The sequence below is a fragment of the Jaculus jaculus genome, chromosome 17 (genome assembly GCF_020740685.1).
Source record: "Jaculus jaculus isolate mJacJac1 chromosome 17, mJacJac1.mat.Y.cur, whole genome shotgun sequence".
Lineage (NCBI taxonomy): Eukaryota > Metazoa > Chordata > Mammalia > Rodentia > Dipodidae > Jaculus > Jaculus jaculus.
In genome coordinates, this window is record NC_059118.1 from 48,210,470 (window position 1) to 48,236,605 (window position 26,136).

The following is a 26,136-nucleotide window of genomic DNA, read 5'->3' on the forward strand; positions in this document are numbered from 1 at the left end:
CTACTAGCTGGAGTCTGGCCCAGGGCACATCTTCCATGGGAGAGAGAAGTCACCAGTGGAGGTAAACAACAATGGACACTGCAAGCCTAAATTCGGCCAGCTAGGCCAAATGAGCCAGTGAGTGGAACAGTGGCATGTCTGTTATGGAGGAAGCCAACTGCCCTCTAATTGGACTGAAGGCCTGCTCCATAGGAGGGAATACATGCCTGATACTGAAAATGTAAGAGGAAGAAGTCATGAGCCCTAGGGTTGTAACGTTTGCCGGTGTTTGGCTAAATGTATAAACTGTGCTCACCAAATTGCCCAGTAAGCACTTCTCTTAATGTTCATTAATGTAGAAAGCAGCTGCACATTGTTTTAAAGACATAGCACAGTTGATAAGTTGCACTGGTTTTATTGTACTTATTCAGTCTTGAACAACAGTCACTGGGACTGTTGAAGCCTCACTGGTGATGCCACTGTATCACTGTTATTGGTCTGATGGCACTTTGCTGGACTCATATGCACTACTGTGTCTAAATCAGGACACAGTCATTTGTGGTCAACATATTGCTAGCAGGGAGAGACAAAACAGCGTTGTTATGAATGATCAAATGTTTCAGAGTTCACTGAAGAATATATCAGGATTACCACCTGAGCTTTATCAACAGCAAAGCAAACACAGGGGAACTCTTCGCTATTTGACACTTGAAGGCCAGTATATTATGTAACACTCACTGTAGCAAACACAAGTTGTAATTAATACATTTCTATAAACTGTCACCTTATGAAATGGGAAAAGATGATGTGTCTATCTCAGAAGTGTGAATTTTTATTTTATTTATTTGAGAAAGGAAAAAAGGAGGGATGGAGAGGGATTGAGAGAGAGAGGGGGGGGATGGGCATGCCAGGGCCTCCAGCCATGACAAATGAACTCCAGATGCATGTACCACCATGTACATCTGGTTTGTGTGGGTTCTGGGGAGTCAAACCTAGGTCCTTAGACTTCTCAGGCAAATGCCTTAACAGCCAAGTAATCTCTGCAGCTCTAGGAGTGAAAATTTTTATTTTAAATGTATATACAGCCTCCACAGGTGGCATAATAGGGGCACTAAAGGGACAAGAGGGACACATAATGACATACTCAGGAGCTTATCTTTAGCCTGCTGGAAATGGAGAGACTGATGATATGGAAAAGTATTTCAAATCCATTGTTTCACCTATTATTCCTATTACCATATGTAAATAAGTACTATATACATTGAGAGTTATACTTCTTCAGCTTGATATTTCCTTTATGTTCATGTTTGAGATGTTTGTCAGTTATGAGTGAGTATCCTATTAAGGCAACAAGTTAAAAAGAGAATCATAGGTGTTCCAAAAGGACACTTTACTGCTTGTGCACCTGTGAGTGATCAAGTGCTGCTCCATCTCTTTAGTATTTATTCAGTGTCTAGTCTGTAACACACCAAACAGAAGACTAGACTTCGAAAAACCCTTCCATTCCTATGGGCATCAGATAAAAATATATTCTTCATCAGTCTATTTTTCTACATCATACTTTAAAATAATAGTATTTGGATATTTCCTTTGAGCAATTTTCCCTTTAAACTGTTCAATGCAAAATGACAAAGAAAAAAGCTTTTAAGAGTGATTAAAAAAAAAAAAAAAACACTTGAGTCAGGTGAATGTAAGGTGAATACAATGAAGAAGCAAAACGGCCCAGTGAAGTGTTCTGTAATTTAGGTCTGTCATGTGGAGCATCTTCCAGACACACAAGAAGGTTGAGATCTACCAATACAATTCTCAAGAAAGCCTCACTCTGAGGCATTAACACTCAGAGTAGTTATTTCAAGAGCACGTTCCCTTTATCCCTACAGTGTTTTTTTTTTCTCTTAAAAAGCACCACTTTCCTTGTCTATTCTTTTCTATTTTCATCTTGTTAGCCATCGCCTTTCTCTTTCTTACTGGGGAATTCTCCTGAGCACTCTTGAGGTAAGTCAAGTAATTTCAGTGGAGTGATCAAAGCCTAGCAGAAAGAGATGAAAAGTAAGGTACTACTGAGCAGAGGCTGAATATCCCCTGACATGGGCTCCCTTCTGGATAGTCTTGGGGCCATGTGAGCCTTCTGCAGGTCAGTTAATATCTGTGTTACTCAGGGTGCATGTGTTGAGTGAGCTGCCCTGGGCATACAACCAGGGCAGGATAAGAAGGTCTTCTCACAGTGGTAAGAGTTTCCAAGTGGCCTGGCTCTTTCATTGAAAGGCACTATGTTGAATTGTTTTGCATGTAATTTTCTCTACATACCTATGAAACCACTGTTTCTTATAGGATGCTCTCACCCTGGAAGCTCCTTTACCTCATTTACCTCTTCTTTGCTCTGTCTTCTTCTAGTCAGAGTGTTAAAATTTTATAACTTTTATAAAGAGGTTCTTCTTTTATCTTTCTTTTACACTTGAACACTACTGGTTGGGGTAATTCAGTGATGGTTATAGCAACAGCTTTAACTCAAGAAGGTGACAGTATGGAAAGAAAAGAAGGTCAATATTAGTTATTTCTAAACAAGGATTGAAGAGTACATATAGTGTGACAATCAACTTGGAGCTGGGGATGAAGCTGACTTGCAGAGCCCTGGCCCAACATGTACGAGGTTCCCATTACCATAAAAATATAACTAAAAAAAATTAACCAGAACTTTTTTTGTTTGTTTATTTTTCGAGGTAGAGTCTCACCCTAGCCAAGGCTGACCTGGAATTCACTATGGAGTCTCAGGGTGGCCTCAAACTCACAGCGATCTCCTTCCTCTGCCTCCCAGTGCTGGGATTAAAGGCGTGTGCCACCACGCTCGGCTCAAGAACTTTATCACTCTATGTTTTATCGCAGAACTATCTGGGGTTTTCTAGTGTAGCAAACAGCCATACATTGCTGGGATGAACCTCCAGACTAGGCACATTTATGGGAGGAATGGCATTTATTTGAACCTTACAGATCCAGAGGAAGTTCCATAATAGCAGAAGAAGCTAGCCTGCTTTCACAGATCAAACAGAGAGAAAAACCAAAAGCCAAAAGCCACAACAAGCACGCAAGCACACTATAGGATCTCTAGGCGAAGTTCTAGCATTTTGCATATATTTCGACTGTAATTTCAAATCCACCCCTACACTTTACAGCTGAACATGAGGACCTTCCCATAGTGACATCTCTCTAGCCAGGCAGCCAGAGATCCAAAGTACAAGCTTTTACTAAACTTCCGAATCAGTTGGGGGACATCCATTAAAACCACCACATCCAGGAAGAGTATAAGTCTTCTGTTAATTTTTAGGTCTTTTAGGAGGCCAACAACTCTTACTGCTTTTAATGAGTAGCAGTAGGATCTGCTATGAATACAGCATTTGCAGCTACACTCTTGCAGTCAATTAAAATGCACCACCATATCGTCTCAGAGCTCACACATGAATTTTTTCCTTGTGCTTAATCCCTCCCTGAACTTCTCTAACTCTGGCTACTTTACATGCCTGAAATCCACATCAACTTTTTCCCCCCAACCCAGAGAAGTTCGCATGCTATCATTTTGAAAATGCTGCTGGGTCTTCATGATGTATGCCTCACATTTATTGCAGATACAGCAAGACTGTCACTCCTCTTAGCATATCTGGTTTTCCTCCCAAATTACTTGCCTTTGCAAGTATTGAGTCAAAGTGTTAAGTAAAAGTTGACATGCTAGTGACTTGTATTAAAATAGCAAATCAGGGCACACTCTCCTGGTCCTGTTGTCCACCTTATGTTGGTCAGGGGGTGATGTCCACCCTCTTCTCATGCCATCACTTCCCCCTACCATCATGGTGCTTCCCATTGAGTCTGTAAACCAAATAAACCCTTTTTCCCACAAGCTGCTCTTGGTTGGGTGATTTCTACCAGCAATGCGAAACTGACTGCAACAGTTGTTATGAGGTCTCTGAAAGGCTCTGAAGATAGCTTGAAAGAAAAAAAAAAATGAAATAATTGCCAGACTAGAAGAAAAGACCAACAAAATTACTACAGCCATGAGGCAGCTGGAGCAAAGTTCTACCCTCAGTTTTACCCAAAGTTGATTTGAATTACACCAGACTGCAGCAAGCAGTGAAGGTACAAATGGAAGCTGAAGACGAGAGTGAGAAATATCTACAGGACCATCTCAGTAAAGCTGACAGTCTGCAGAAACAAATCTCTCAAAAGGAGAAATAGCTGGTGCAATTGGAGACTGATTTGAAGATCAAGAAGGAATGGAGGCAGACTTTGCAGGAAGATCTTCAAAAGGAGGAAAATGCCTTATCTCATCTTAGAAACGAGCCCCAACAAGTCATTAGTCTTAAAAAAAGAATTTCTTAGTCTCCAAGATGAAAACCAGCAGCTAAAATAGCAAATCATAAGCCGGGCGTGGCGGTGCACATCTGCAATCCCAGCACTTGGGAGGTGAAGGTAGGAGGATAGTTGTGAGTTCAAGACCACCCTGAGACTACATAATGAATTCTAGGTCAGCCTGGACTAAAGTGAGACCTTACCTCAGAAAACCAAAGATACATATACATATACATACATACATACATACATACACATACATACATACATACATACATACATACATACATACATATATATATATATATATATATATATGGCAAATCATAATCAGCTGACACTACCAAACTGAACATGTAAATCACACACCATCACCAGAGACAGTGAGCCAAGAAGATGCAAAGAATAAAACTGAAACTGATAAACTTTCCATCATGTATTTAATTACTAGCTTTGTATCAACTGTGTAAGCAATTCTAAAATATGTTATTGACATTTAGGTAATCAACAAAACCCCAACAAGAGTAGTTAAAAATCAAGTCAGCATTTATTCACTAAAGTTTAGAAACTATACATGCTTTTAGCATTTTGGAACACCATTTTTTTCTATACAAACACAATATACACAGAATACCCTTCATTAAAAATATAGGAGACTTATTTCCATACTTGACATGTCACTGTCTATAATACTTAGACTTTAGGGTTATATGTTTGTACGCAAGGTAAATATTTCTCCAACAATAATCACAGATCATGGAATGTTCTTTTTTTACTTTAGTATGTGCTTTTGCTCACATTTATTGTGGCAATTTCCATCAGCTTTTTGCACATATGTCCCTTTTTCCTTGTTTGAATGCAAGGGGGTCTCAAGTCTCCTCTGGTCCACAGGGACCAGGGGAAGAGCACCATGTTCCCAGGTCCTTTGACTCCACTTTGCCCCTAAGAATCTCTACAGGTAAAATTGAAAAACTATCCTTAAACTCAAAAAAAAAAAAAAAAAAAACCTAAAAAATTGGCACAATATTATTACTGACAGTTAAAGTAGTCCAGATATCACAACACTGACTGACAGTTACAAATTAATATAGCATATTAGCTATTGCTAAGGAGGAAGTAAATGATATTCATGTACTGAGAAACTGAGGGACAACAAAAACAGAAACAACGAACCATGGCAAGGTGTCAAGTACTGAACCTTTCTTTTTTTGTGAGGTATGGTCTCACTCTACCCAAGCTGAACCGGAACTCAACTGTGTTGAGCCAGGATAGCCTTGAATTTACAGAGATCCTCCTACCTCAGCCTCCCAAGTGCTGGGATTAAGTGTGTGCCAACATGCCCAACTCAGTACTTAACATATTAAGCAACATTAAATAATGATGACAGAGCAAAAGCAAATGGTGTAAGGTGACAGAGGTGTGGCTCTCTCTTGGTAATGTGGGACCACAAACACACGCAACAGTGGCTTTTAGTGAAGTGTGTGTCATGATCCAAGGCCACCACATGGTCTGTGCTGGTGAGCATTGACGTCAGAATGTAAATGTAAATTGCCTTACCTCCAGATGTTCTAAAATATAAGGCGGATTTGTCATGCCCAGCCTCAGCATGGCTCCCTCAGGAATCACCTCCACCAGGTTCCACAGGAGTGTGGGGAGATCAGTGCCAATGTCCCTGCCATAGGCCCCGGTGTCTTCACTGGTCAACCATATCTCACAAACACCCTCTGTGAATCAAAAGGGGTAATTAAGAAATCTGGTACAGAGCAGTTTCCTCCATCATATAACTACTACCCTCTTTGACAAGTAGTTCTCAACACTGATGCTGGCAGGCTGGGCATTCATTTGCAGAGAAGCAGCTAATCCCATGGTGGTGGTGGGTTATTAAGTTCATTTTATGAACACCAGTGTATTACAACAATGTCATAAATTATAAGTATATCCAGTGAAGTGATTAACTTTCAGAGCCAATCAATTCAATCCTACTGCCTCCAAAGCATTTTGATCAAGCCTAGAGCTGCAGCCTCATCTCAGAGAACACCTATTTCATCAAACACCACAAGATTTGGAGCAGAATTTTGTCAGCAGGGAACTCACTAACCTGTCACCAAGCCAAGAAAAAAAGTGTCAAGGGTAGTTAAGAATTAATTCACAAATGATTAATTATAAAGAATACATTTTTTCCTTAAGCAGCAAGTCTAATCTGTCTCCTTCATTCAATTAAAAATACTGCTCATTTTATAGCCACATTCAGTCAGCAACTGCATAAGCTAACTAGGTGCCTGTGTCCATCTGATCACAGTTCCCACCCTATCAGTTAGATATTAGGAACATATGTTACATCTTGGCTGGCTGAGACAGTACATGAATCTAGTTCCAGTACTCGGGTAGCTAAGGCAGGAGCATTGCTGTAAGCTCCAGCCTGTGCTTCAGAGTAGTCTACAGAGTGAGACCTTGCTTCAAAACAAAACAAAACAAAATATACAGCTATAGTTTGATATAAAAATCAGGAGGAAATGTTTTGGGTCACTTCACTAAATATGAATGAAGTGCTGAGGAAATGACTCAGTTGGAAAGTTCTTGCCATGCAAGACCCCAGGTTGATCCTCAGACTCCACACAAAATGCTGGGTGAAGCAGGGGGCCTGGAATCCCAGTGGTGGGAGGTAAAGACAGAAAGCCCCTGGAGCTTGCTGGTCAGCTAGTCCACATGCACTAGTGAGCTCCAAGTTCAGTCAGAGACTGTCTCAAAAAATAAAAAATAATAGTGGGGGTTGGGGCTAGTTAAGGCACTTGCCTGCAAAGCCTGACAACCCAGGCTCGATTCCCCAGTACCCACATAAAGCCAAGTATATAAAGTGGTGAATTCTGCATTCATCCGGAGTTCATTTGCAGCAGCTAGAGGCTCTGGTGGGCCCATTCGCTCTCCCTCTTCCTCTTTCTGCTTACAAATAAATAAAATTTAAAAAAAACATAAGGGAGAGAGCAATTGAGGGTGGCCTAGCAGTATTGATTTCTGGCCTCCAAATGCACACATGTACATGTGCAGACACACACAAATATGTGCACTCACAAGAAATGAAACAGAAAGAGCAAGAACATCCAGGTTTTCCTGGCAGAGCCACAGAACATTCCAACAAATAACTGAACAAGCCTGTAAGAGGGTCTAGCTATCTACTCCTTTAGTTAGCCAGCACAGGCACAGGGTCAAAGACCGGCTGGAAGCACACAGCAAGCTTCTGGAAGAGTTTTAAATCACCCTTTTAAATTGCCCTTTTGTTGTTAAGAGAGATCCAAAAGAATGTTTACATTTTCCTACCAAGAAAGACAAAAAATGGAATGTACCATCTATGTGGATATGCAGGTGGCTATGCATTCAATATTTCCAGAATAAAAAGATGTGTCTTCAACACATCTCACAGCTTGGATTATGAACCATGGCCACTATTCATTCCCTAGAATAAGATAGTTGCTTTTCAAAAATGATTATCCTTTTTAATGAGATAACGCCTGCCTGGTACTGAGATGTCTGCCTGGTACTAAAGTTCAGGATTTTTTATTAAGTGATGAAAACTAGTCAAGCCTCATTATTTCTGAAGACTATTTAAATTGAAAAAACCTATATATTCATAGCATTACTGATTGTCCAATACTAAAACATCTCCAAATTTTTAATTGAAACTATTTTTAATTATCTTTTGTTTCCATTGCTGTATCCATGAGTCTGTATTTTTGGAAATGATTCTTCAAAGAAATTTGCCTGGCATATCAGTAGACTATCTTTTAAGTTTTGTAATTTTATAAACATTCTCTATAAATGGAATATTTTTCTATTTCTATTATTCTGTTATATATTTGTATTTAAAAGTGGGCTGAAATTAATGGTGTTACCTTGATTTTCATATGCTATAGGCCAGCAGACACTGTGCTTGCAGACTCCCGACTTTCTTTGCGGATGAGAGTCTCATGTAGTTTAGACTTGTGCAGAACTCAGCTTGTAGCCCAGGCTGACTCACACTCATGATGACTCCCTTGCCTCAGCCTTCCAGAATGCAAGGACTTCTAGTGCACGTCACTATGCCTGGCTTGCTTCATACAACATTTTTTTTAGATTACCACAAAATTCACCCTAGGCTAGAGATAGCTAAGTAAAAATATAAATAGATTTGGCAACATTCTGAAAAGGGTTATGAAAACAGGACATTCTTCATGACCCAATTAAAGGCATTTCTCAGCAATGTAATGTGGCTATTTAAAATACTTAGTAGCAGAGGCCAGCGGGGGTGGGGGAATGGAGGGAGGGTATTACCATGGGATATTTTTTATAATCATGGAAAATGTTAATAAAAATTGTGAAAAGAAAAAAAATGAAAAAAATAAACAGAAAATTTTTAATTTATAAATATTCCATCCAAATGGCTCCATGGTATATCTTATGTGCAGTGTGATTCCTGGAATGGTGCCTTTCTGTGGATTGATGAGTATAGAAGGGGAAAATCACTGTGAATAGGATGGAAATAACATCATGGAGAAAACAGCAATTGGCACTTCAAACTGCTGAGGTGGGGCCAATGCCCCCTTGAGGGCTGGAGGTTCCAAGTGAATCTCACACAGAGGAAGCAGCTGTAAGCATATCAGCAGTGGAGTCAAGTCCATCTCTACCATCAAGGCTGTGCAAACTGGCTAACAGCAACCTGGTGCAGAACTCAATGAAATGACAAGCATGTACAATAAGCCAAGCCTCTGCACAGAGAGCTTTGCCTTGCCAGCTCAATTCCAAATCTGCTGCTAATGAACTTGAGAAAGTTCATACTCTGTGAGGTTATATTTCAGGCATTCATTCTTGCAGGATCAATTCCTCACACAGTTAGACTATACAAGCATACCTCCATGTGCCCTGCAGCAGTACAGTCAGTCCCATAACACATGAGAGTAAGATTTTGTTATGTTACACTGGCTGTCCCACAGGAGCTAGCGAGAGCACTGGAAGATAAGCAGGAAACATCCTGTACACCTCCACTGGTGGTGGAGCAGAAAGAGGATGCTGGTGGAAAACAGAGACTCAGGCATGAAGGAGCACCCTGGGTGGCTATGATGCCAGTCCAAAAGCCCGGAACTCACTACAAGCACTACAAGTTGGACCTTAATCCAGGTCAGAAAAAGAAGCACACAAAAATGAAAAAGAAAAGCAGGAACAATGAAGATAAGAGAAATGAATGCCTCACTAAAAACTCCCATCCTGTAAACATAAATATGGGCAAAACAACAACAAAAAAGTGGTAGGAGACAGAAACCAGTCTTATTTTCCAAACAGATATTTTACTTTTTGCTAACTGTTGTTCCACCTGACTTTGGTTTGTTTTTCCTAAACTGTCTCATCTATCTGGCTTTCAAATATAAACTGCATTCATCATATCATCCATTATTCTTGGATATGTTAAGCTGAGTACAAACTAGGATATCAGGAAATAATGACAGGCATGCTGCAAGAGAATCCCCTCAGAGGTCACTTGAAAAGCCTCTCCTACACAAGCACATGAACACATATGCCTATGTGTGCCAGGTGTGGAACTGGGTTTGTGTCAGGCAACAAGCAAACATGACAATGAGTGCTGTTCGGACACCAATACAGCATAAATACTATCAAAACTTGTTATGAAGTTGTTTAGCAATAAGATGCATTCTTATTTGAGGTTCTCAGTGATTTTTCCAGTGATAGCTGGAGAGTACAACATTGTTTCACCGAGTGAAGGCTGTTCATGTTATAGAGATTCAGTTAAGAGAGTTATAAAACTTGTTTTCAGGATCATGACTACTTTTCATTAACTAAAGCAGCACTGACCTAGAGGTGATATTTGCAGACTACGTGGCATGTATTACAGGGGAAACCAACCACTAGACTGAAGGCCTGCTCCACTGGAGGGAACACATGCCTGATACTGAAAACCTATGACAGGTGAAGTCATGAGCCCTAGAGGTGTAACGCCTGCTGATGTCTGGCTATATGCAAATACAATGCCTGGTAAGCACTTCTGCTAATGTTCATGATCATATATTAATGCTACTCTCACTTTTAATTACAGATGGTTCTCCTTTCACATGGCAGTGACCTCTGAGATGACTCAAAAGGCACTATAGTGCTGAGAAGAAGTGACAGAAGAGTGCTCAGCCCTGAAACATCCCTAACGCACCTTCCATGGCTCAGTGTCCATTGCAGAAGAGGTTGTGGAAAGAATTAAGAGCCAAAGAAAGGGTAGGATTCCTTATAATGCACTCTTCCAGGCACAAAATGGCTTGGCTATCCATGACCTCACAGTGCCTGGCACTATTTACATAAGACCCTCAAAATAGGAGAAAAAGATGATAATATCAAAATAAAAGAGACTGACTGAGGAGAAGAGATTTGTGGAGAATGGAGTTGTGAAGGGGAAAATGAGAGGAGTAGTTGGGAATTATCATGATTTATTGTCAATAATTATGGAAGTTGTAAGTAAAAAATAAGTTAAAATTCTAACCAGTAAAAAAAAAAAATAGTGCCTACAACAAATGGTACAGTTTAATAGATTTCAAAATTCCTTAGGAAAAGTTAGAAAAATATGACTTAAAATATTAAACTTGAATACTAATATTTCAATTATTTAACCATCACATATAGTTTTCTAGCTTTATACTTAGATTTAGGTTTGAAGGAGTATCAGGCATACACTTTAGATGACAAGTACAGAATTCTGACCAGCTTTATTCTTCAAAAGACCTAAATGTAGGTTAGTTGATATATCAGAAACCAGAAGTTATATTCTTTGGTAGATAAATGAAAGTATGTACATGTGCACTATTATCACACAATAAAGGTTGAAATGCAGCCCGAGGATAATGGACTATGGAAGGAAGCACAGGACTTTCATGAAACATGTAGGAGTTCTGTCTGAAAACAGTAACAGTCACCAGGACAGGGATTTCTACACATGTCAGCTACCTCAAGAACTTAAAGCTCCTAAGAATAAAGCATAAGAAACACTTGCAGATGAAATTAATAAAGTTCTTAATGTCTGTTACAATAAAATGGCATGTGAATAACCAATTCTGTAATTTGATCAAAGCTTCACAAATTAAAATGTACCTCATAACTGATGAGCTTGTGAAGAGGAAATAAGGATGTCCAGGGCAAAGACACATTAATGACAACACAAAGTGTAATTAAAGGGAAATGTTCTGGGAAGCTCCACTTTTGCCCATGATGGGCTAAATAAAACATAAGACAGAAAGCAAGCAGTACACCGACAGAATGTGAGAAACACACTCAGTAGACATGCAGCAGCAGACAGGGCTGGGCTGTGGCTTTGAAAGAAGCCAAAAAGGTGAACAGCCATTTCTCACCTTAGTGTCAACACCAGCTGGTGCAGAAAGGAGAAACACCAATGGAGCCCAGTGTTCCTGCTTAGTAGAATAGATACAGATTACAGATATAGACTGGAGCTTAGAAGTTTACAGTTCACAGTATTAAGGAGAATGGAGGGAAAGTTGCAAAGATACCCAGATTCAAAGAGCAGCAGAGAGCTTCTCTCTAATGTCTGGACACACACAGGACTGTAGATCCTAAGGCTGGCAAAGAAATGCACTAATGCAGTAGGCCAAACAATTCCTGAAAGCTGTATGGGATCTTGGAATGCAGGGCCACTGGGAAGACCCTTGAGAATGGCATTACTTGAATGGTGAAGAAAACTGTCAAATTAAAATTTCTTCTAAAACTATACTAGCAGACCTAAAAGCTTCAAAACAGGTGCTGGAGAGATACCTCAGAGGTTAAGGCACTTGCATGCAAAGCCTAAGGAAGCAGGTTCAATTCCCCAGTACTCACATAAAGCTAGATGCACAAGGTGGTGCATGCATTTGGAATTCATTTGTAATGGCTAGAGGCCCTAGCATATACCCATTCTCTCCCCCCTCTCTTTGCAAATCAAATTTTTAAAAATTTAAGCTTCAAAACAGGGTTGGAGAGATGGCTTAGTGGTTAAGGCACTTGCCTGCAAAGCCAAAGGACCTAGGTTTGATTCCCCAGGACTGATGTAAGCAGCTGCACAAGGTGACACATGCATCTGGAATTCATCTGTAGTGGCTGGGGGCCCTGGTGTGCCCATTTTCTGTCTCCCTCTCTCCCCCTGTCTCTGCTTCTTTCTCTGTCTCAAAAAATTACTTAAATTAAATTTAAATTTAAAAAAGGCTACAAAACAATCAAACTGATTTCAGAGACCTAACTCTGATAGAATGAAATAGAAAATCCAATGTTCAACAATGTAAAGTTCAAAATGTCTACATATATAATGACCAGTTATGCAAATAAGAAAAATATATTGACTACTGTTACAAGCAGAAAAAAAGAAATTATTAGAAATAAAATGACAAATGACAAAGATGATGGAATTGTCAGGCAAACACCATGAAAACAGCTACTGTTAACATGGCTAACATGTCAAAACTATGATGAGAAGAAGAACAGAATGTATTAAGCCAGGAGTGGTGGTGCACAAAAGCTGTCTCAGTTCTCAGGGAATCTGGACTACAAAGTAAGACCTTGTTAGAGAAGGAGATGTGGAAGAGGAGGAAAGGAAGAAAGGAAACAAATGATATCAGAAAAGATACTACTGGATGTTCTGTAGATGAAGTTAAAGACCTAGCAATAGAAACTAACAACAATCAAGCAATAACGTAAGGACCATGGAGAGAGAATGAAGAGAGCAGACCAGGCAGACCAACACCAGAACTGATTACTTAAATGATGGCTAACAGAAAATTTTAAGCCACATATTCAAGAAGCTCAATTAATCTAAGCAAAATAAAAACAAAGAAAGTCACCTAAATCCAGACATAAACTGCTAAATTTAGGAAGGGAAAGGGACAGAAAGGAAAGGAAGAAAGAGAGAGAGAGAGAGAGAGAGAGAGAGAAAGAAAGGAAGGAAGGAAGAAAGAAAGGAAGAAAAAAAGAAAGAGGAGGGAGGAAGCAAAGGGAAGGAAGAAGGAAGGAAACAAAGATAAAAGTCTTAGCTGGGCATGGTGGCGCACGCCTTTGATCCCAGCACTCGGGAGGCAGAGGTAGGAGGATCGCCGTGAGTTCAAGGCCACCCTGAGACTACAGTTGATTCCAGGTCAGCCTGGACCAGAGTGAGACCCTACCTCGAAAAACCAAAAAAAAAAAAAAAAAAAAAAAAAAAAAAGTCTTAACAGCTAGGGGAGGGATATAGCAGATAGAGACAAAGAAAACAATGATGGAAGACATCTTATCAGTAGCCATGCAAGCCAAGGTATAAAGGAGAAATATGCATCAAAGATAGAATAGAAATGTCAACAACCTGGAAAACAGCTCACAAATGTGAAAGCAAAAGACAAAAACAAACAAAAAATTCAAAGTAGAAGGAATTAGTACCTGAAGACCTACATTCCATATCATCATCATCATCACCATCCTCTTCATCACCATGAGCCTCCTCATCATTAACATCAACATCATCACCACCATCACCATAATCAGCATCACCACCATCCTCCGCCTCATTGTCATAATCACCAGCATCTTCAACACTGCCGTCATCATCCTCAATATCACCCTCACTAACATCACTATCAGCAGCTGCAGCAAAAGCACTAACATCAAAGATCTTTAAAAAATATATATTTTAGAAGATGTGGCACATTTATACAATGGAGTTCAACTCAGCAGTAAAGAAAAATGAAGTTATGAAATTTGCAGAAAAATGGATGGACCTAGAAAGGATTATACTAAGTGAGGTAACCCAGGCCCAGAAAGCCAAGCGCCTCATGTTCTCTAGCTACAGATGATTGGGCTTCTGCGTGAGAATGAAAATACTTAGTAGCAGAGGCCAGTAAGTTAAAAAGGAGACATAAAGGGAAGAGAAAGGAAGGGAGGAGGGTACTTAATAGGTTGATACTGTATATATGTAAGTACAATGATTGTGATGGGGAGGTAATATGATGGAGAATGGAATTTCAAAGGGGAAAGTGTGTGGGGGGGAGGGAATTACCATGGGATTTTTTTATAATCATGGAAAATGCTAATAAAAATTTATATATATATATATATATATATATATATATATATATATATATATATATTATTTATGAGAAAGAATGGGCATGTCAGGGCCTCCAGCCACTGCAAATAAACTCCAACCACATGTCCCATCTTGTGCACCTGGCTTACATGGGAACTACAGAATCAAAGCCAGGTTCTGAGGCTTTGCAGGCAAGCACCTTAATTGCTGAGTCATCTCTCTGGCCCTCATTAAGGATCTTTAAGCAGAAGGAGTAATACCAAAAAGGAAAGAGAAATAACAGATGATACATGAAGGGGAAAGTTACACAAGAAATGGGAAATGTGTGGGCATATATGAAAAATACTCTTCTTCAATTTTTACCTATTTAAAATGTAATTGTTTATCAATATGCTGCAGAGACTACACTTTAGGTAAATAAAACTGACAAAGTACAAAAGAACAAAGGAAGGAGAAATAGAAATACATAATACCAAGACTGAAGTAGTAATATATTGAAAGATAGGCTGTGATAAAGTAAAGGTATTAAATCCTATAGAAGCCATTAACTATAGAAATAAAAGGACAGGAAAAGAACTGGGCATGGTGGTCCACACACCTAATCCCAGCATTCTGGAGGCAGAGGTGGGAGGATCATTATGAGTTCAAGACCACCCTGAGACTACATAGTGAATTCCAAGTCAGCCTGAGCTAGAGTGAAACCCTACCTCAAAAAACCAAAGATAGGAAAAGAAGAAAGAAGAAGTAATTATGGGAAATATAACAACTCACGAAATCTAGACAAGGTGGGTATGAAAGGAATTCACAGAGGGATACAAAAAGTAAGCATGCATATTATGTTTCATGTTTTCTTTTCAAAATGTTTGAATATAATAAAATGTTAAAGGTGTGACACCCATGTGTTTTTTATGGTGGTAGTTTGTTTAGGCTTTTTCACATGTTGAAAGGAATTTTTGATTAAAACTTTAATGACAATAATCTCTGTGATTAAACAAATTTTGATGAAGTTCACATTTTTTCAATTTTAAAAACACTTATAGGGGGCAGAAGATAAGGCTCAGTAATTAAGGTGCTTGCCTGCAAAGCCTAATGACCCAGGTTTGATTCCCCAGTACTCACATAAAATCAGATGAACAAAGTGGCACATGCATTTGGAGTTCTATTCCAGTGGCTGGAGGCCCTGGTGCACTTATTCTCTCTCTGTGTCTTCCTTTTAAAAAACAACATTAATGGCTTTGTATATATAAGTGTAATGACCCTTATTAAACTTTGCTTGTTTTCTTATTAAATTTCTTTCATATAAGGCTAATTTTCAGTATTTTAAAATATTCTCCTCTAGCCTCAGGGGGAAACCAGAATTTTACTTTAAAACAATTGCCTATAGAAGGCAAAAATGATAACTTCTCACTACCAGTAGCTACAGATTTAGTCAGAGTTGGGAGCACATAGGTGCACTCCCAGCACTGGGAAGCAGAGGCAGCAGAATGTCCACCTCTCACCAAGTTATTGAATACACCAAGTTATTGAAATAGATTCTAGGCTGGAAAGATGGTCAGTGGTTTAGGTGTCTGCTTGTAAAGCCTAAAGGCCCAAGTTCAATTGCCCAGTACCCACATAAGGGCAGATGCACACAGTAGCACATGCATTTGGAGTTTGTATACAGTGGCACGAGGTCTTCATGTGTCCCTTTTCTTTCCCTCCCTCTTTTTCTTTCTCTCCTTGCAAATAAATAAATAATTATAAAAATAAGATTCTATTGAATTCATTGCTTTTGATTCTGTGTAAACTAATGCCACATATTAGTAATTCAATGTGCGAGAATAACAAATTACCTTTAGAAATCACAGCTATCTAGTTAGTAAGTGCCAAAGACACTGAATATCAAAAAGGTAGAGAGATCTCTCCAGAGCTTTTCAGTAGCATAGCAGGATTAATTGCTCCATTTCCAGAAGAGTTCTAATATAATTCTTTTTATATCAGTGCAGTACCTCTAGACTATCTATAAGCAATTAGCTAGAGTTATGGCAACAGGGAAAGTAACATCTAAAACCCTAGAAGGAAGCTTTAGTAGTGTTGATATTAAGAAGTGAGTGGGGCTGGAGAGATGGATGGCTTAGCGGTTAAGACTCTTGCCTGAAAAGCCTAAGGACTCAGAGACCCTGACATGTCCAATCTCTCTCTGTGTCTCTCTCTCCCAAAGAAATAAGTGAAATATTAAAAAAAAAAAAAAGGAAAGGGGGCTGGAGAGATGGCTTGATGGTTAAGTTGCCTGCCTGCTAAGCCAAAGGACCCAGGTTTGATTCCCCAGGACCCAAGTGAAGTCAAATGCATAAGGTGGCACATGCATCTGCAGTTCCTTGCAGTGGCTAGAGGCCCTGATGCTCCTGAAAAAACAAAATGAAACAAGAAAATGGGTGAAGAAAACTGCAAGTATAAATAAAGCAAAATGAAGTGAGAGTGTAAGTTGACACTATTCTGTGGCTCAGCCAATGTGTCACTGGGATGAATGCAGCTCAGACTAAGATACACCCAACATATGAAGGGTGCCAGTTTTGGAAGATACAGTGTGAAAAAAGAAGTATAAAATATTCCATTAAGATTTTTTAATCTTGATCATAAGTTCCAATATTACACCTTGAATGTATCAAGCTAACTTAAATAAATGTAATCTGTGTCTTTACCTTTCTTTTAATATGGTTATTAGATTATTTTAAATTATACATGTTGGTTATATACTATGGTTGTGGACCAAAGAACCGTCCTCAGGGAACTATAAGATTTAACATGAATTTTAGTTTACATGAGAAAAATATTGTACTTTTTATTGTGTAATTAATCAATAGAACTTAAAGCTTTTTAGTTAAGTGACTGATAGATATAAAATGCTATATCCTATACTTTATTCATTTACTTCTATTTTTATTGACTTTTTTGTAGTTCACAAAATTATATTACATAAAGCCAATAAAAATATGCCATTTACAAAGTTGTACTTCTATAATAACCCTTGTGTACATTATCTCTAAATTGTCTCCCTCAGGCCAAAAAGGAAACAGTTAACAAAAGCAATTAATTTAATGAAACCAAACATTCACAACCCCTAATCCTCAACCATAAAACCCCTACAAGAAAATGTTCCACTTTTCTGCATTTCTGTAGCCAAAGTATCACTGTGACATTTGTTAACTATGATTTGAAAGGAAAATACAGTATTTTTAGTAAATGCTATGACCCCAAATTAACCAAATACAATAATACAAATTATGTTTTTAAGTATGTTGGTTATTTTTGCTAATGATTTATTTACCTCTCTTGAGCCTGTACCAGACTGGAGGTGATGAGACTAGGGAGATAAGATACTTAAAATAATGTGGGATTCTGGACTGGATCTGTGACAAGAAAAGTGAAGGTAGAGGGAAGTAGATGGCATTTTCACAGGGTGTGTAAAAGACCTAAGAGTTTTATTAGTGTTTTGTGATTATACAAAGTAGTCATGTCAGATATCAGCACTGGAGGAAGTTGGTGCCCCCCGCCCCACCTCAGCTGGTCTCAATTTCACTGTCCTACTGACTCTATCTTGGGAAGAATGAGACACAGCGGTGTCCCCTAACACTGGCTCCTTCAGCTACGTTGTAACACATTTGTAAGTCTGGCCTCTTTATGTACCATAGTTAAGAAGGAAGATGGAGGAGCGCTGGCTTTTAGGGCAAAGGACTGTGAGGATGTGGAAGCTCTGTGTACCCATGTTGACTGCACAGGATTTCAGTGAAGTTCAGGCAGCAGAACCAATGCCAACTCTGCTGAACACAAATCAAGAACTATTTCCATCTGGGTGTGGTGGCACACAGTTGTAACCCCAGCACTTGGGAGGAAAAGGCAGGATGATGGTAATCTCAAGCCCAGCCTGGGCAATGTAACAATATTGAGGCCATGCTGAGATACAAGAGCCCCACAGTACTCAAGTTTGGGGATGTAGTTCATTGGTAGAGTGCTAGTAAAATCTCCAGTTCAATTCCTAGCACCACAAAAGAAGAAGGGAGGATGTGGGAGAGAGAGAGAGAGGGAAAGAAACACAGAGAAAGAGAGCGAGAGAGAGACAGACAGACAGAGAGGAGGCAAAGCGAGACACAGAGATGAGACATCAGCAGAGAAATACACATTAGAGACAGTTATCCAGAGATAGAAAGAACACCTATTTCTCTAATCCCAAAGCAAAACATGTTGGCTTAAAGTACAAGTGCTGTTGAAAGAAAGCTCACTATTTATTTAAAATAGCAAATATATTATGCATCACCTAAGAACTTTACACAGTACACAGAACTCTTCCATGTCCTGCATTTACAATTACAAATGACTATGTTCATACCATGTTCTGAAACAAAGTACTTCATTACAAAGAAGAATTATGAGCAGGGCCTGGAGAGATGGCTTACCAGTGAAGGCACTTGCCTGCAAAGCCTAAGAACCCAGGTTTGATTCCCCAGTACTCATGTAAGCCAGATGCATGAGGTGATGCATGCATCTGAAATTCATCTACAATAGCTACAGGCCCTAGCATGGCAATTCTCTCTCTCCCTCCCTTTCTCTCTACCTGCCTCTCTTCCTCTAAAAAATAAATGATAAAAAGAATTATTAAGCAGCTGCTACAAAGTCCTATGTGAATTTTCCCAAGGAACATATAACAAAACTTATGCACTTAAAGAAAATTAAACTTTAAAAGAAATGGATGGGTAGAAAACTTTAAGTTGAATTTTATTATATATAAGAATAGTAATGATTGGTAGAATAGAGAGACACAAAACTGATGTGGACAGCACGGGTAAGAAACAGTTTGGACACAACAGCGATTACACCTGTCTTTACACCAATAAAGAAAGGGAATAAGGCAAGGGACATGAGGAGCTGGCCTGACCTTACAAGGGAATCTAACTGCTTGTGATACTTTCATGTACCCAGTGTGTGGGAAAGCAGGTCTGATCTTCAAGCAACAGAGCATTTTAGTCATGAGAGAACAAATGAGAAGAATGAAAGATGGGGGAGAGCTATCTTTGTATCTGTCAAATAAATCACAATTTAGCCTTAGAAAACAAAGCCTTGCTGGGTTGGCATTGTGGTACATGCTTTTAATCCCAGCACTCAGAAGGGAAAGGAAAGAGAATTACTGTGAATTCAAGGCCAGCTTGGGACTATAGAGTGAGAGCCATGACAGCCCGGGCTACATTAACGTCCTACCTTAAAAACAAAACAAAAAGAAAACTGAGCCTTTCATAATATATACTGCTGAGAGAAGACCAAACCCTAAGAACATTTAGCATGAATTACAAGGTCACAGTCATAATGAGAGATGTTTGTTGTTTTTCTTTGTGGGGGGTATGCAGGCTGAAATAGTGTCTCGGTAGCTCAGGCTGACCTGGAACTATGCAGCCTAGGATGGCCTTGGAATCAGGGCAATCCTCCTGCTTCATCTTTCTGAGTGGGAAGAGAACAGACATGAGCTACCACATATGATTTAATAAATGTGCACACAATAATTAAATGTAGGATTACTTTTTCATGCAATGGTTTTATAATATGCTCAGAAAGTCAGAAAATAAGCTCTGTCTACAAGCAGGAAAATAGGAAAGAAAAGAAAATAGAGGAAAGTCTATAAAAAATAATCTATGATAGCCCCATAGTCAACAATTCTTTGCTGTGGTTTCAAAAATATAATCAAGCTTCAAGATATATGTCCCTGTGCCTCAAAGTAGACTGCCCAATGTGGCTTAACACAGGCATTTGTGTTACAAAAACCTGGCTCTGAATGGCTATCTGTGAGAACAATTCTACTCTCCGAAGAGATAACATTCACCCCCATCCTACGAACTCGAGAAATGCCCTCATCATGCATGCCGGTTACCACCTACCCTAGAGTTGCACGTAGGCGTGCCTCATCCTGTGTCCGCATAGCATACTGGCCCAGGCTGCTTGCTGCTCAGTTGCTCTGCCTCTGCATCAGTCAGTCAGCACCTCTTCCTAACCTGGCTTATGTGACAATGCCTTGAACTTGAAAATGTTGGCATCTCATAAATAATAAACAACCTTTTACTTTAAAAAGAAAGTTAAATACAAATGAAATAAGATTGGAGGAATCCCTTCTGACCACAGAATTATGTCAATGACACTCAGAAGCTATTTGACTATGAAAGGTCCTTCAATTACACAATATGTAAATTGCCTTCATGCCAGAAACATAGAAATATTTTAAGATTCAGAGTACTTAAAAATATTCACCCAACTGGGATGATTTCAGATTAAAGAAAATAAAGACTGTGTAATTATATACACTTACCTTGACAAATAGAAAGCAATCTGTGATTAGAACACAGCAATTAGTTACAAAATGTCTCACACGAATTTAATTACCCATCCGACTACACGCAACTCAATTACTTTTATCTCATTGCATCAGTAAAAGATTTCTGCCTGAGGCAACTGCCAGTCATGTATTTATAAGGCTTCTAGACTTTACAGTGAATATATTAAACTATTTAGGCACATGTGCTAAAGTTACAGTGTAGAGACATTCTTAATTTAAGCTTTTTCATTTTAGTTTGTGATGATCTCATCCCTTCTAAGGTAGAGTCAACTACCAGCAAACTTTCCACCAAAAGAGCCACACACATATCTAGCTAAACAACACTGTGGAGATCCCCACCACCTCCATGTGTTCTAGACCTGAGAAGAATCTGAAGGAAAACCCTTGGAGACAGAACCCATTCCTCTGTGCTCTGGAGCAAAGGGCGTACCCACTTCACCATGTAAGGTGAACCAGTGTGTGCACAAAGAAGGTGACCTGTCTTTCTCTAGGATGGCTTGAGCGAGTCTTCCCTTCCATGCTACTCTGCTACGCATACGTTTGAGAAGATGGTGTATCCTGGGATGGGAAATTTCACAACACAGCTTTGACATCCATCCAGACAGGGTTTCCTGACTGACTCAGTATCTCTGGGTAAAATACTTAACTGACCAGAGGATTCAGCACTATCTCATTTGACTTCTGATTCACACAGGCAGTCTATAATGCAGGCATCATCTACCAGAAGGTCTGGCCTGCAGCAAGCCTAGCATGAAGATGATATTGTCTGCTGCCTCCCCTGGCCAGGGCCTGTGAGGGATACATGAACTACTCAGTCCCACAGCTCTCTGAACCTAGGAGAAAATTCCTCCCTCCATTTGCCCTTCCTAAAACAGTTTTGGTATTGGTTTTAGGAATTTGTTTTTAAAAACTACGTTTCAGAATTCTAGAATTTGGTGTGAGGGTAACATAACCTCATTCTAGTTCATAGCCACTGAGGAAAAGGTCCAAGGCAAAGCTTCGTCATTTCCATTTAGAACTCTAAGGAGGCTTTCTTTAGGGTTCCCAGGTCACCCGGATCCTTTTCTACTCCAACCCAAGTTTCGTCTACTCCTACTTAAATATAAACAAAACTGACAGGAATTGGGCCTCAGGTATTATGTTCTATGAAACATGTTATAAAAATTCTGGGCCACAGAAAGCCAAGAGGCACATGTTCTCCCTCATATGTGGATCCTAGCTAGAGATGATTGGGCTTCTCTCTGAGAGCAGCAGAGGCCAGTAAGTTAAAAAGGACATATAAAGGGAAGAGAGGACTTCCAGCCAAGATGGCAACCACATAGCTGTGCTGCAGATACCGGGGAAAGAAAGATAAATGCAGATCCTAAGGAGAGAGCTGCCCCAACATACCCCAAAAGGGGCCCTACTGAAACTAAGGACAATTGGCGAAACAAGCAAGGGTGATGTTTTCCTGTGAACCGGTACCAGCACAAAGGGGAAGGAGACCAACACAGAGAAAAATCAACTCCTACCAAATCAGAGAGCCAGAGCCTCAGAGGCCCCCAACACCTCAGCACTGAAGCAGACCAAAAATGAACCCAACATGGCTCAGGGAAATTTTGCGGAAGAGGGGGCGGAAAGAATGTCAGAGTCACATGTTGGGTCATGATATGCAGAGACATTTATCATACCAATAAGTGTGGGCTAACTCCACAACGCACGACCCATTTACGTCAACAAGGAGGGTCTAATGGGAGGGGGTAGATCATAGATGAGCCTAAAAAATGGTACCAAACTGCCTGTATTTGCTGAAAAGAAAACTAATAAATTAAAATTAAAAAATAAAAAAGATGACATATGAAAAAACATAATAAAAAATAAAAAATTTTATAGGAAAAAAAATAAAAAAACAAAGGTAAGAGAAAGGAAGGGAGGAGGGTACTTAATAGGTTGGTATTGTATATATGTAACTAAAATGATTGAGATGGGGAGGTAATATGATGGAGAATGGAATTTCAAAGGGGAAAGTATGGGGGGAGAGGGTATTACCATGGGATATTTTTAATAATCATGGAAAATATTAATAAAAATTGTGAAAACAAAAAATGAGAATCATAGCATCTGAAAATAATAATTTGACTTCTTCATTTTCTATTAGTATCCCTTTTATTAGTTTATCTTACTTTATTGGCATAGCTAAGACTTCCAGTATTTTATGGAATAAAAGTGGAGAAAATGGACACTAAAAAAAAAAATTCTGGGCCAGGTGTGGTGGCACATGACTTTAATCCCAGCACTTGGGAGGCAGAGGTAGGAAGATCATTGTGAGTTGAAACCACCATCAGACTACATAGTGAATTCCAGGTAGGCCTGGGCTAGAGTGAAACTCTACCACAAAAAAAAAAAAAAAAGTCTGAGGTAAGGGCTGGAGAGATGGCTTAGCTATTAAGGTACTTGCCTACAAAGCCTAAGGAACCAGGTTCAATTCTATAGTATCCACGTTGGCCAGATGCACAAGGTAGTGCATGTATCTGGAGTTTGTTCGCAATGGTTGGAGGCCTTGGTGGATATATTCTTTTCCTCTCTACCTCTCTCTCTATAAAATAAGTAAATAAAATATTAAAAATAAAAACAAATATTAAGAATATTATTAAGCAAGTCTTCCTGTTAAGATGGCGGCGTAGGTACCACGCCAAAGCAGTATAGGGGGAGAAAAAGACCAAAAAATCAGCAAAATAAACACTTTTACTAAAAAGTGAGGTGTATAGGAAGTTGAAGCGGCAGCGGAGAAGTAGAAGAGATCCAGAGCATCCAGAACCTACAGAGGCCAGCAAAAGCGACTCCGTCAGCTCAGCCAACCGCGGCTTCAGCCGCAGAAAAAGCCAAGTGCAGGAGCTTTCCCTCACACCGGCACTCTCCGCAACTCAGGAAACGTGAAGGGAGAGCGGCAGTGAGCAACGGAGGAGCAGACCGAAAGGTAGAAGAACACGTGGAGCAGCGAGAGAACCAAAGCAGCTGCGGCTCCCTCCCCTCCCCCACTGCCTGAGAAAGTTCCGGCGAACAGAGCAGCAGTCCCGGGACCCGGCCACGCCAACTTGAGCCGACAGCAGGACCCAAGCAACATCAGTGGCTCCGGCACTGGTAACAGCGGCACCAGCAGTAGCAGCTCCAGTCGCAGCAGCAGCAGCAGACCTAGGAGCGGCAGCAGCGGCAGACCCAGCAGCAGCAGCTTCTGTGGGAGCAGTGGCAGTGGACACAGCAGCAGCAGCTTCAGCAGCAGTGGTGGCTCCAGCAGTGGCAGCTACAGCAGCAGCAGAAGCAGCAGCAGCGGTGGCTCCAGCAGCAGCAGCAGCTAGAGACCCAGCAGCGGCAGCTTGAGCAGCAGTTCCAGCAGCAGGGGTGCTGATATGCAAGGCCACACTTGCCAGGCTCGGTTTGCCCCACAGGAAAAGCCAGTGCCCAGCTGCAGAAATCAGAACAGCAGCCCGACGACCCAGGCAGCAACCTGACTGAGACAAAAATCATCCAAAGTAACTGGGATTGCACCAGGGAAGGGTCTCACTTGGTCGCAAGCTGACTTGGATCCCTCAACAGACCAGAAATCTTAACCTCTTTGTTGATAGAGGAGCTGGTCGTTATAATAACTACTCCTGCATACATACTCGGGGCTGTTTTAGATTGAATGTGTACAGTGTTTAGTTAAACTTTAGAATCTACCTGTATTTTATTCCACTCAGCCTGCTTGAATACTCCTATAGCAGGGAAACTCAACCCCTAAGAACATCTTTGTAGATACTCGGAGAGTCTTAAGAGCCACACCTAACACCCTAAGCACCTACCCTGAAAATATATTACATCAAATCAATTGATACAGCTAAGAATACCCAGCTACCTAGAAAATCCAAGCATTAACTTAAACCAAGATGAAAAATATATACATTATAACACAAGAAACACTAAAAAGCAAGATGATATAAATCCATCCAAAAGTATTAATGCATCAGAAATGTCCTCCAATGAGACGAGTTAGAGGAAATGCCTGAGAAAGATTTCAAAAGAATGATTATAAATATGTTCACAGAAGTCAGAGAACAAATCAAAGAAGTCAAAGAGGAAATCAAAGGAATCAAAGAAGAGGCAGACACCAATCTAATGAAATAAAGAAGGCAAAACAAGGCATAAATAAGGAAATAGAAATAATAAAGAAAAACCAGTCAGAATTACTACCAATGAAGAACACAGTTAACAAAATAAAAAAACTCTGTAGAAAATCTCACCAGTAGTATGGATGAGGGAGAGGACAGAATATTTAAGCTAGAAGACCAGGTGGCAGATCTAACACAGTCCAACAAAGAGAAATACAAACTTATAGAAAAGTATGAGTGGGAATTTCAAGATATTCGGGACACTATGAAAAGATCCAATATAAGAATTCAGGGCATAGTAGAAGGAGAAGAAATCCACTCCAAAGGCATAGTAGGCGTCTTCAACAAAATCATAGAGGAAAATTTCCCCCAAATTGGGAAAGAGGTGCCAATGCAGATACAGGAAGCCTTTAGAACCCCAGCCAGACAAAACCCGGAAAGAATCTCACCTCGCCATATTATAATCAAACTTCCAAACACACATACCAAAGAAAAAATATTGAAAGCAGTTAGAGAGAAAAATCAAGTTACCTACAAAAGCAAGCCCCTCAGGATTATAGCAGATTATTCAACACAAACTTTTAAAGCCAGAAGGGCTTGGAGTGATATATTCCAAATTCTGAAAGATAACAACTGTCAACCAAGGTTACTTTATCCTGTAAAGTTATCCATTCAAATAGATGGAGAAATGAAGAAATTCCATGACAAAAGTAGGTTAAAGGAGTATTTGAAGACAAAACCAGCTCTACAGAAAATACTTGATAGAATCCTCCATGCTGAAGAAAAGGAAAAGCATACATATAAAGAACCTAGAAAAAACAAGCAATACTCAAATACTAGTTAACTGAAGAGAACACAGGTAGAACCGGAACCACACACAAAAAAATGGCAAAGATAAATAAACACCTTTCAATAATATCTCTTAATATCAACGGCCTCAATGCCCCAACGAAAACACATAGGTCTGCAGACTGAGTGAAAAAGCAGGATCCTACAATTTGTTGTCTCTAAGAAACTCACCTTGCTACAAAGGATAGACATTATCTTAGGGTGAAAGGTTGGAAGACGGTGTTTCAAGCAAATGGGCCTAGAAAACAAGTAGGGGTTGCTATCCTAATATCAGACAAGGTGGACCTTAGTCCAACTTAATCAAGAAAGATAAGGAAGTTCATTTTATATTGATTAAGGGCACACTCCAACAGGAGGACATTACAATCCTAAACATATATGCACCTAACATGGGGGCTCCCAAATTCGTCAATGAAGAAATCAAGAAG

General features: G+C 39.8%; 1 protein-coding gene across 6 annotated transcripts in view; it reads right to left on the reverse strand.

Annotated features, from left to right (window-relative positions):
- The window catches only part of Cdkal1 (CDK5 regulatory subunit associated protein 1 like 1), a 670,695-nt gene that overhangs the window by 242,730 nt on the left and 401,829 nt on the right, over positions 1-26,136 (reverse strand). For all 6 annotated transcript variants that reach the window (XM_004668379.2, XM_045136581.1, XM_045136582.1 and 3 more), the window contains one exon: positions 5,875-6,041. In XM_004668379.2, coding sequence (XP_004668436.1) covers positions 5,875-6,041 — 167 coding nt within the window. The remainder of the gene's footprint in view (positions 1-5,874; positions 6,042-26,136) is intronic.